We start from the raw sequence: 12,381 nt of genomic DNA, 5'->3' as shown, positions 1-12,381 counted from the left end.
TTCCAGCATGAATTATTTGATAAAAGTGACTGCAGTCAATGCAGAGCTGTTGAATAAATCAGCAATGCTACACTGATTAATTACAAAGGTAGTAAAAAAAAGGAAACCTGCAGTGTTTTACACTGACATAACCTTAAATTGCTAATGGATAATGTAAGTAAAAATAATGCCTTTAACAACTGACTGCAGGGAACGCTTAATGTATCTGAAAACCAAATTTTAAGACCACCTCAGTTTTTCTAGTAAGGAACTGTTCAGTGAAAGCCCACTTGCCATTAGCCTGCAAAGTATTTCAAACACTGATAATAATACTACCTAGATCCTAGAGTGAGTTTTTTTTTATTCAGAAGATCTCAAAGTACTTTCAAAGGATTTCAGTATCATTATTTTGTTGATTCTTCATAATCAGCACCAGCCAGCTTCACCCTAGAACTAGCCTAGGGGGAGGGGCTATGCAGACTTCTCCCTGGGACTGTCCCAGGGTGGCCTGGTAGGCAATTGCTCCTGGTTATTCCCTAGAGCTGGCCTTGAAATGCGGGGTCCACATTGCCCGGTGGGCAGCTGTTCCCTGACTAGTGGCTGCTCCGTGAAGCTGGGACACTTGCTGTCCCACTGCAGTCATTCATGAGTATAACTGTCCTCTGCACTTGCTGCTTCCCCCCACCCACGTCATCATTCAAAAGTATAACTGTCCCTGCAATCACACCCCTCTTTCCTTTCGAGGCTAAATGATTGCATTCTATGCACATCCCATTGTCGTGGCAAACCAAACCCTGATCTTGATTTAAGTTATGATAAAAAGAAGCTGGCTTCTAGACTTGGTTGTCCTAGCTCTTACTATTTAGGAGGAGTTCTTGAACAAACTGACTCACAGACAGACAGACAGACACACAAAAGATCTCCTACTGACATTATCATCCTTATAATGCACATTTATATAGCTCTGTAACACTACAAGTGCTTTGCAAAGTTGTGAAAGAGACATAGCTCCTCATCTGAAGAATTTACAGTTTAAATTAAACCTGAAGTGTACGTCTAGACTACGGGGGGTTTTCAAAAGGAGATATGCAAATCTGGCGCTAATTTTTCAAAAGTGGGTTTTTTGAAAGTGCAAGTAGTCTGGATGCAGTTTATTTGGGGGGAAAAACGTGTAAACCTCTTTTTTTTTTTTTTTTTTTTAGGAAGAGTGTTTTTTTCGAAAAAGGTTTTTTTTTCTGAAAAAAAAGTGTCCAGACTACTTGCACTTTCAAAAAACCCACTTTTGAAAAAGCGATGGGAAGATATGCAAATTAGCACCACATTTGCATATGTCCTTTTGAAAAAAAAACATAGTCTAGACATACCCTAACAGAACACAGAGATATTATGTTACCTTAATTAGCTGGATTAGTTACTAAATCCACCTTTACAGTCTCATTAGAAACTACCACTAAAATAATGGAAATTGTTATACAGTAGATAATATGTATAAATTATAAAGAATGCAGGAAAACTTAACCTACCAAAAATATTTAATTTACCTAAATTTAACCTACTATGGATATAGGCAAGGTTGTGTCTCCTTTACTCACCTTGAGAAGTTCCCAATTCTATGCAATGCATCCAACAAGGGCTAAGCCCATGATATATTAGAAATCTAAAAACAACTCTGTACTATCAACCGAGATTCCCTACCTAAAGAAAAACCTGAGCAAATGTCTCCAGGTGCAATGAGCACATTGAATGGATAAAAGTTTCAGAGGGGTAGCCATGTTAGTCTATAATTGCAGAAGATTTTAAAAACAATTAATAGTCCGGCAGCACCTAAGAGATTAACAAAAAAATGTAGATGGTATCACGAACTTTCGTGGGCACAACCCACTTCTTCAGATCCCACTCTACATTTTTGATGGTACATAAATGTACCATCTACATTTTTTGTTAATATCATTGAATGGATAAGGATATATCACCACAAATGCCTTGCCAAGAATCTTATATATAGGTATTACAAGCAAAATTAATTCTGCTATCTTCGTTTTTTTGACAGTGTACCATGAAAGAAGTGGTTACTCAGTTTAGATCAAACTCGACAAATAAAGGGATGCATGGATGAAAGTAACACTGAATCTATAAAAAACAAAAACTTCTTGTAGCTTCTGAAAAATAGGTATCATATGTTCTCTCTACAATTGAAAACACTGAATGAGAGAGTAGCCATATCCTGCACTTTCATATGCATCAAACTCATCTTCAGGTTCAGCTCCAAGTACAGCAAATGTCAGTTTTCCAATCAATGGTTAGCTAGGTAATATACAGTAACAGTGGAGAAGTCCGCATGGAACAGAAAAGGCAATCACTACATAACTAAACATGGACTTTGAACTCTAGGAGCTGCTACTATCACCTTCTTCAAATAGCTTCCAATGCTTATCAGTATCACTTTTGTTGTCTTGGTTGAGCCACAATCTGTCTACACTCATATAAGCCCCAACTCCCACAGATATTCCACCGACATGCAACAATCGTCATCCAGGTGTAATAAAAAAGGAGGTGAAGACATGAACATAATCAAGAGACAGGCTGCACTGTAGCCCACAATACCTCAGAATTCTAAATGACCTATTCTGTCTTTCAGGCAGAATATAAGGTTTTCTCTGCTGCTTTCTGCACCTAGCTTCTTCCCACGTCATTTTGATAGGGGAGGAACGTCAATGTGACTTGGCCAGAGGACTGAGGTCTGAAAACATGAGAGAGGAGTGGGACAACAATTTGAGCAACCTCAAGAATAGACATCAGACCACCTTGTGAGCTCACTCCCACTTGGGCTACTAGGAAGTTCCAGAGTGGTAAGAGAACATGTCCTTCCTAACCATCTCCATTTTTTTCTGTTGTGGATTTTTTAACACCTCTTAACAACATAGTTTTACTGACATAGGTCAGTAATATAGACCAGCCCTTAATCAGCTTTTTACAAAAACCTAAGAGTTTAAATTTTAAGGTCTTAGTGGGTCTTTCTAATAAGGTTTTAGCACAAACCGTAATATCAAACTTATAATGGTGTTAAATTTTTTAACTTTAGTTTGGAGGGTGATATTTCTGTTTCTTGATGTTGACTTTTAAGATACAAAAACAAGTCTGGCTTTCACTACTCTGGCTTTAATGTCTTTGTCTATTCTACCTGTTGTACAGACAATGATACTGACATATGAAATGTTGAACTTCTTCCACTTTAGTCACAGAAAGTGCTATTGGTGTTTCTTCTTATGTGTTCATTGCCACGGTTTTAGTTCTCTTAATCTTGATTTTCACTCTACTAATTGTGCATCTGTCTGGAGATGATTTGTTTTGATTTGCATATCTCTGTGGGTCTGGAATTGCAAGTCAATGTCATCTGAAAAGTCAAGGTCCTCAAACTTTTGTGTGAAAATCCATTGCAGGAGTAATCAACAGATGGACTGTAGGCCAAATCCTGACAGCCATATACTTTGAACAGATTCTAAAATCTTTATGTACTTATCATCATCATTATTAGAAGGGTTGTTATTATTTTGTCTGGAGTCTGGATCTTGACTATATTTTGAGCAAAAAATTTGGACCTTGAAAAAAGAACTGACTACTTCCTCGGTCCATTGTATGTCCATTGCTGGTTCTGTGATCTTGCTCATTGCTCAATCCACTACCAGTAAAAAGATCAAGGATGATATAGCACATCCTTATCTGCTGTCTGTGGTAATGTTGAATGGCTTAATCCGTTCACTATCGTGTACTGCTTGGCATGTCATACTTTCACAGTGAACTTTGAATAATGTCCACATATTTCTGTGAGATTTCATAGTGACACAGCAACTTCCATAAATCTGTTCTAGCCATATTATTGAGGGCTTTTTAGACACTTATAACATACATAAAAAAGTGGTGACTGCCATTTCATCAACAGTTCCACAGTGATACCTGGGGAAACTATTTGATCTATATATGAATCCCTCTGTCTGAACCTTGACTGTTCTTGTCATAACCTTGAATCTACTGCATTCTTTATTTTGTTTAGAATAATAAATGTAAATACCTTACTTGGAACAGACATCAACTGAATGCTCTAGTGGCCTATTACAGAAGCTTTCTATTGAACTGAATGCATTAAAAAACTTCAGAGGACTCAAACCTTCTTCACTAGATTTTCTGTCAACTGTATATTACAGATTGGAACTCCCCAAGCAGAATCAGAACATTAGTGAACCACATCAGGAACGGCCCTAGACGAGCTGTGGGCAACTGGTGCCCTAGGCGAAACACACAATCAGCGCGTGATCGGTGCCCCCGCCTCCAAAGCCCTCAACGGCCATTTATCTTGGCGCACTAGGCAACTGCCTAGTTCGCCTGTAGTGACGGGCTGCCACTGGGCAACATCAGCTGAAACCATTCAAGACACTCATATTTGACTTCATACACACAAATGAGGGTTTCAGTTCTTTCCTGTGGGCAAATATGGTGCCAGCTTCTCACAAGGGAATGGCTGATAGCCCTACACACAAACAACATTTGATATCCGTCAAATCCAATTATATGTACAGTTTTGCCAGATTCTACCCTGCTTCCAAATATATACTCTGATTAATGTCTTTGAGAAGACAGTCTTAAAGTAACCTTAAGTCAGAAGGGGGTATACACGTAGCATATTATCTGAACCTGTTTCAGATTATATTGTTCACTAAAGTTCTGGATATGCTAAGGGATTTCCTGCTTTACAGAGCATACAATGGCTGGAAAAGAAAAACATAGTGGAAAGGTGTAGAGTCTATTAGTAGACATATTCAAAATCTCTGCACTGAGGGTCAGGTGCTAGCTTTCCTTAATTCCTAGTCACCTACTCAAAACAAAAACAAACAAACAAAACACAGTGGCAGTCTTGTTAGCTATTGCCATGTGTCGAATCTCTTTATTCAGGATAAGGCCTGGGCACTAACATTTATAGCCCAGTCCACTATATACTTTATGCACATGCACACATAACAGATGGACAGTAGTTTTGCCACAAATTAGGTTATTTCGCCGTTATCAAGTGCAACAGGAAAACACTGTATTGTTCTGGTTAGTATAACACTTTGGTGGATTATAATGAAATGTTTCTTTGAAAACAGTGCTCAATGCTTGAGAACCACCATTCAACCCCATGGGGGAGTGGGGAGAGGGAGCAAAAGGGGCAGCAATTCCAAGGAGCCCAAGGTCCTTTTAATCACCACCAGAGCACAATGCTTCCTTTCCAGGCAATGCTAAGGGACTGGGAGGGAGGACATGCTCTGGCATTGCTCTGGGGTCCTGTATGGTACTCTCCATGTGGCACTCAGGACTGAATGCCTTGGTCCTGCCCCTTCCACCTGAGGCTGTGTTCCGAGAGGCAGGCCCTTACATTGCCCAGTGGCCTGTGGAGGCTGTTGGTATCCCTGCCACCATTATAATAAATAATGTGTCCAATATTGTAACTGAATTAACTTGTTGCTTTTCAATAAATACAAATATACTATCTGTGTGATTTCTTCTACTATGGATTACTTCAGATGCAAAATAGGAACAACACCCCCCGTAACAGATTATTTATTGGCATGTTTTTCATGTAGATTGCCCTAAACATATTTTTTTTAATTGAGTGTTAAGACACTAGTAAAACATATGTGTTTATAATGACACTTACAATAGTTCACTTTGTATTTGGCAAAACTACCAGAAAACATATTTTGGGTGGTTTAAATTTCCTGTGATAATATCTCTTGTAAGGAATCAAGATTTAACTTTTGCTGTGTTACCTTTTTTATTCAAAATTGTTTTCCAGCAAATCTGCTTTAGAGAGACTCTTCGGGTACATCTAGACTACATGGCTCCGTCAACGGAGCCATGTAAAATAGTTTACTCGGCATAATCAATGAAGTGGAGATTTAAATAATCCCCACTTCATTAGAATAAAAATGGCCACCGTGCTGTGCCCATGATCAGCTGATCCGGCACAGCGTGGAAGTCTAGACGCGGTGCGGTCGACAAGGGAAGCCTTTGTTGACCGCTCCAGTAAATCTCGTTTCACAAGGCACACCGGAGCGGTCGACAAAGGCTTCCCTTGTCAACCGGGCTGCGTCTAGACTGCCGCATCTAGACTCTCATTCATGCTTAAATTCGACACTTTACACCTAATTTTAAACAAAGACGTTAATTATTACAAAGATAGCTTCCCCAATTATCACCTCTAATATCATTAGCTCACAGACATTTACCTCCCCCCCCCCTCCTCCTTCTGTTCTGAAATTTGATTTGTCCTTTTCATATGTGTTCATTTTTTTAACCTGTATCCTTTGGTATACAGGCAGTCCCCGGGTTACGTACAAGATAGGGACTGTAGGTTTGTTCTTAAGTTGAATCTGTATGTAAGTCGGAACTGGCGTCCAGATTCAGCCGCTGCTGAAACTGACCGCCAGTTCTGACTTACATACAGAATCAACTTAAGAACCCCAGGCGTCCCCAAGTCAGCTGCTGCTGAAACTGATCAGCAGCTGATTCCAGGAAGCCCGGGGCAGAGCAACTCTGCCTCAGGCTTCCTGTAGTCAGCGCTGGTCAGTTTCAGCAGAAGCTGACTTGGGGACGCCTGGGGCAGAGCAGCTGGGGTGCTGCTGGGTTGCTCCATTAGCGCCGCTCCTCAGTGCTACTGGACCAACCCAGAAGCACCCCATCTGCTCTGCCCCAGGCGTCCTGATTCAGCCGCTGCTAAAACTGACCAGCAGTGGCTGAATCAGGACGCCTGGGGCAGAGCATCTGGGGTGCTGCCGGGTTGGTCCAGTAGCGCCCAGAGCGGCGCTGCAGGACCAATCGGCAGCGCCCCAGCTGCTCTGCCCCAGGGTCCAAAACAAAAGCCTGGTCTGCTGGGGGGGGGCACACTAGCTGCGCCCCCCCGCCCCCAGCAGACCAGGGACACGGGGAGCAGAGCCGCAGCGGCAGCGGGGTGCCGCGCCTCTAAGACTTTGCTCTGGCAAAGTCTCAGAGGCGCGGGACCCCGCTGCCGCTGCGGCTCTGCTCCCCGTATCCCTGGTCTGCTGGGGACGGTCCCCAGCAGACCACAGGCACCGGGACTGAAGCGGCAGCAGCAGCGGTTCCCCGCGCTTCTAAGGCTTTGGTCTGGCAAAGCCTCAGAAGCGCGGGAACCCGCCGCTGCTGCGGCTTCAGTCCCGGTGCCTGTGGTCTGCTGGGGACCGTCCCCAGTAGACCACAGGCACCGGGACTGAAGCCGCAGCAGCGGCGGGTTCCCGCGCTTCTGAGGCTTTGCTCTGGCAAAGCCTCAGAAGCGCGGGAACCCGCCCGGTGCCCCTGGTCTGCTGGAGACGGTCTCCAACAGACCAGGGGCACCGGAGCAGCTTACGAACGGGGCTTTCTCGCCCCGGAGCTCGCAGGTAGCAATCCGCCACCTCGACCTTCGGGGCGAGAAAGCCCCGTTCGTAAGTGCGGATCCGACATAAGTCGGATCCGCGTAAGTCGGGGACTGCCTGTATATGGTTGTGACAATTTTCTTCCACTATTTGATCTGAGGAAGTGGGTCTGGCCCACGAAAGCTCATCATCTAATAAACCATCTTGTTAGTCTTTAAAGTGCTACATAGTCTGTTTTTTGTTTCAGCTACACCAGACTAACACGGCTACATTTCTATCACTATATAAGAGTTGTTTCCATACTTTTAAGACATTCTGGGCACAGAAGAATAAACTCCATTCTGTGCTGCTTAACATTTTACTGAACCCCACTCCACAACCTAGTGTATTTTCATTGGCAATGATTAATCTTACAGATGATTAAAACATTACCTCCTGAAGAACCCTCTTCATTTTCAGCAGTAACGTCTTCACAGCTGTGCAATCCTGCATCATCAGTCTGAAGGGCAAAGACTCCATGCTTCCACCTTCTTCCAAGCCTGCAAAAGTCCAGTCCACGGAGGGGCTGCTGGCCACTTGGCTGACTCGAGGATACCTAATTTCTCCTTGGTCCACCTCCTTTGACAATTTCAGAGAGAGATTCCTAAGATGAGAAAATACAAAATGGCTCAATGTTACCTTTTTGGCTCACTCCCTTTATGAATATTTTAATTGGAACATTGCTAACACTGAGTTTTCACTCTCACGGCTTATATAATGAAGAGTTTTATTTATAAACACAACTAACTTTTTGGAGAATAACTTGACTACTTTTTTGAGGACCCATCACCTGAGGATCTAGCCACTATTATGTACATTTAGGTGAACTTCAGTTCATTCTAGAATTGAAACTAAACTCTCTTCCATGTCCAACTGATAAAGCCACTTTCTTACAATGTAAAGTCTAGGTGGGATTTCACTTCTAGGAATTAAACTGTTAGGGGATAGAGTGTACCCCACTTTGCTGTATGCTCACATCAAAGGTAACACAGTGAAATGGCAAAATAAGTAATTAAATGATGGACACTTCTGTCCTCAACAATTTTTTTTGTAAACTTCATGATGTGCCTTTTTAATTTGGGACCAATGAGAAACAGGAAGACAATGGTAAATGAAGCACAAACCCCAGAAAACAATAGTAGTGTGCAATATTGGAGCATTAACTAATTGTTACATTACAAAAGTGTTTCACTGGAATTACTTGATATTAGTATAAGTGGCAATATAAATAATGGTTATTATTCATTCAAAATACAGTTCACTTTTTGAACTGAACTTTTTGTTCTGTTTGAAATTTTTAAGCAACAAAAATTTAGCTGATGTTTTGGTTCTGAGTTTCAGGGTTTAGTATTCAGTGATAAAGCAAGAAAGGTAAGAATCTTCCCAAATACATTTTGCTTAATTTTAATTTTGGTTTCATAAGAACAAACATGGACCTAGTGAGGGACTTAATTGCACACCAAAGAGGGTGTATCATGGCTCCCCCTTAGGATAAGCATTCAGAGACACCTGGACACCCCAGGATGGGCATTTTGTGACTGTATGGCACTGGCTACTGCTGGCGAAACTAGGCCCGATCTTGTAGTCTCTAGAGAAATTAAGGGAGACATGGACATGTGGGAATATTTTCTGAGTCAATTTTAATGGGCTATCATATTGGAAGTTATTACAAAGGCTATTAAAAATCCACTGAGATGCTGCAAGTAGTAAGGTCCAATGGTATGCATAGAAGTGGCCTACAGGGCTGTGTGTGACATGACTTCCTTGGAATTCTTTCCCATTTTAGTTGTGGTGGCTATTTAGGAATCAGAGCTGGCTAATAAAAAGGCGCACTGCTAGTGCGACAATGTAGCAATGGTACAGGTTATTAATCACCAAACTTCCAGATTGTGTAGGGTTATGAAGTTGGTGAGGGCATTTGTTTTACCATGTTTAATCTTCAACATCTGTTTTTCCACTAAGCATGTGACAGCATTGATAATGGCATAGCAGATGCTTTGTCTCATTTCCAGTTTGACACATTTCGTAAGTTTACGGCAGGGGCTAGCATCGAACCCGACGAAATGTCGCTGGCTCTCTGGAACCTTGGAATATGATGTGGTCAGTGGAAAGAAGAATTTTGGCCCCAGGAACACAAAGACTCAGAGTGAGGTTCACCTATATAGCCCACCGTGGAGGTCCGCTGTAACAGTTGCTGGGTCAAGAACAATGCAGTGGCTGGTGTTCCTTGATGATCTTAGAAGAGACAGAGAGTCTCGCAAAAGAGCCCTACACCAATCAGGACTAGGGATGTTAAGAAGTGAGTATTTCACTAATCGTGTAGTCGAAAGAATTTTTATTGACTACACAATTAGTCAATAAAATCAATCCCAGCTCGCGCTGGGTCTGGGAGCTAACTGTGCTCCAGGCAGGCAGCCTGGCTCCTACTACATTTAAACTGCAGAGGGGGTAGGTCCTGGACCCGACACGAACCGGGACTCAGCTGGTTCACTCCCTCACCTCTGTTGGATGCGGGGGATGCAGTACCCTACGTTTAGTGAAATGGTAGAGCCACCAGATAGTGCAACTCTACTCTACAAGGAGATTTGGAAGAAAATTTTATCCTGCCACACCTATATCTTTTTGCACTTTAGTGACTTTCAATCCACAAATCTAATGTACAGACTTTTTTTTATGCCGTTTTTGCTAATAAGTACATTTCTTCCCATTTTGAAGCATTTTAATGGATTTTAAAGTACACAGGGGTAGTGGAGAATATGATTTACATTTTGAGCTGGTTCAACTTATTTTTACTTCTGATTTATTCTGAAACCAAAGATTTTGTAGAGTTTATGGTAACTTGTCTTAAGCTTCCCTTACACAAAGATTCCCAGATTACGGTAAGTTAAATCGCCTTAGTTTTCAGCAACAGTGCTCAGTACATTGACATAGTGGAATTACTTTAAACTAATACAATTGTTCCCTTAGTGTCTGCATTTCTTAATATCAGCTTAGGAGCACAGAGAGCATCTAACACTGTTCACCTCAGGAAGTCTCTACAAGGGGAGAGAAAAACCCCAGCATCTGTTGGAAGCAATAAACAAACCCTGTCTTCTGCCTGAGGGTTTATGTTCTAAAGCAAGAGCTTAGCAGAAGCCTTATATCGTATATATTTTATATTCATTGTTAAGCAGCATTTTGGTAAATATTCATTTTTTATCCAGGTTTATTTATTCTTGATCCTGTCCAGAAAGATATAACAGAAAACATATTTCTTATAATTTCAGAAAAGAGTTATTAGCTAAATACATAGGTGGCAACGGCATGATCCTGAAATGTTTTCTTTAATTCTAGCTTTATAAGTTTACATCTGTCAATTTCTCCTCTATCATATGTGTTCATTTTTTTAACAGTATCCTTTGGTATATATGGTTGTGACTATTTTCTTCCACTATTTGATCTGAGGAAGTGGGTCTGGCCCACGAAAGCTCATCATCTAATAAACCATCCTGTTAGTCTTTAAAGTGCTACATAGTCCTGTCTTTTGTTCCTCTATCTAGATTTTTTTCTGTCTCGATAACTGTAAGTATTACAGCTGAATGAGATCTTGATTTAGAAAATAAACAAATTATTAGTTCAGCATGGTAAACAAGGACATATGAGACTCAAACTAATTATAAATTTCTTTCTGGAACAATATGCCTCACATATTTACCACTAATTTAAAAAATGCAGATCACACACATAAGTACATAAGCACATAAAAATGCCCATACTGGGTCAGACCTACCCCAGGGTCCACCTGCCCAAGAATCCTTTCTTCCAACGGTGGCCAATGCCCCAGAAAAAGTGAACAGAACAGGTAATCATCAAGTGATCCTTCTCCTACCATCCATTTCCAGCCTTTAACAAACAGAGGCTAGGAACACCATTCCTACCCATCCTTGCTAATAGCCATTGATGGATCTAACCTCCATGAATTTATGTAGTTCTTTTTTGAACCCTGTTAGGGTATGTCTACACTACAAAGTTAACTCGAACTAACAGCCGTTAGTTCAAATTAACATTGATAGGCGCTACACAGGCAAACCGCTAGTTCGAACTTAATTTGAACTAGTGGAGCGCTTAATTCGAACTAGGTAAACCTCATTCTACGAGGACTAATGCCTAGTTTGAATTAAGTAGTTCGAATTAAGGGCTGTGTAGCCACTTAATTCGAACTAGTGGGAGGCTAGCCCTCCCCAGGTTGCCCTGGTGGCCACTCTGGGCACCACCAGGGAAACTCGTCTGCCCCCCTCCTGTCCCCAGAGCCCTTAAAGGGGCACGGTCTGGCTACTGTGCCTGTGCCAAGTGCAAGCCTGCCAGCACCCAGCCAGCAGACCCTGCACCTGGCACAGCACGAGCGAGCCACCCGCTGCCACCCAGCCCTCCGCCTCTTCCCGGGACCAGGCTGGAGGCTCCCGAGAGCCTGCCCGGGGCCGCAAGAGGTGGGCGCCCGCCTGGTCTAGTGAGGACATCATGGACCTCATCGAGGTTTGGGGGGGGAAGCCTCCAACGTCCACGACCTCTGCACTAGGCACAGGAAAGTGGCCGTCTAGGGCAGCATAGCTGCCAGCCTGGTCACCCAGGAGCAGGTTTGCATGAAAATCCAGGTGGTCGAGTGAGACCCCGACCCTGAGCCCGGAGCTTAGAACATAAAAACATAAGAATGGCCGTACTGAGTCAGACCAAAGGTCCATCTAGCCCAATAGCCTGTCTGACGACAGCGGCCAACACTAGGTACCCTGGAGGGGATGGACCGAAGACAACGACCAAGCCATTTGTCTCGTGCCATCCATCTCCAGCCTTCCACAAACAGAGGCCAGGGACACCATTTCTACCCCCTGGCTAATACCATTCCATGGACCCAACCTCCATGAATTTATCTAACTTCTCTTTAAATTCTGTTTATAGTTCTAGCCTTCACAGCCTCCTGCAG

General features: G+C 42.5%; 1 protein-coding gene across 10 annotated transcripts in view; it reads right to left on the bottom strand.

The window, feature by feature from the left end:
* Positions 1 to 12,381, bottom strand: part of CCSER1 (coiled-coil serine rich protein 1) — a 1,130,035-nt gene that overhangs the window by 644,609 nt on the left and 473,045 nt on the right. For all 10 annotated transcript variants that reach the window (XM_075929595.1, XM_075929599.1, XM_075929603.1 and 7 more), the window contains one exon: positions 7,818 to 8,028. In XM_075929595.1, coding sequence (XP_075785710.1) covers positions 7,818 to 8,028 — 211 coding nt within the window. The remainder of the gene's footprint in view (positions 1 to 7,817; positions 8,029 to 12,381) is intronic.

This window comes from Pelodiscus sinensis, chromosome 5 (genome assembly GCF_049634645.1).
Source record: "Pelodiscus sinensis isolate JC-2024 chromosome 5, ASM4963464v1, whole genome shotgun sequence".
NCBI classification, from domain to species: Eukaryota; Metazoa; Chordata; order Testudines; family Trionychidae; genus Pelodiscus; species Pelodiscus sinensis.
This window is presented reverse-complemented; position numbering and strand designations above follow the sequence as displayed.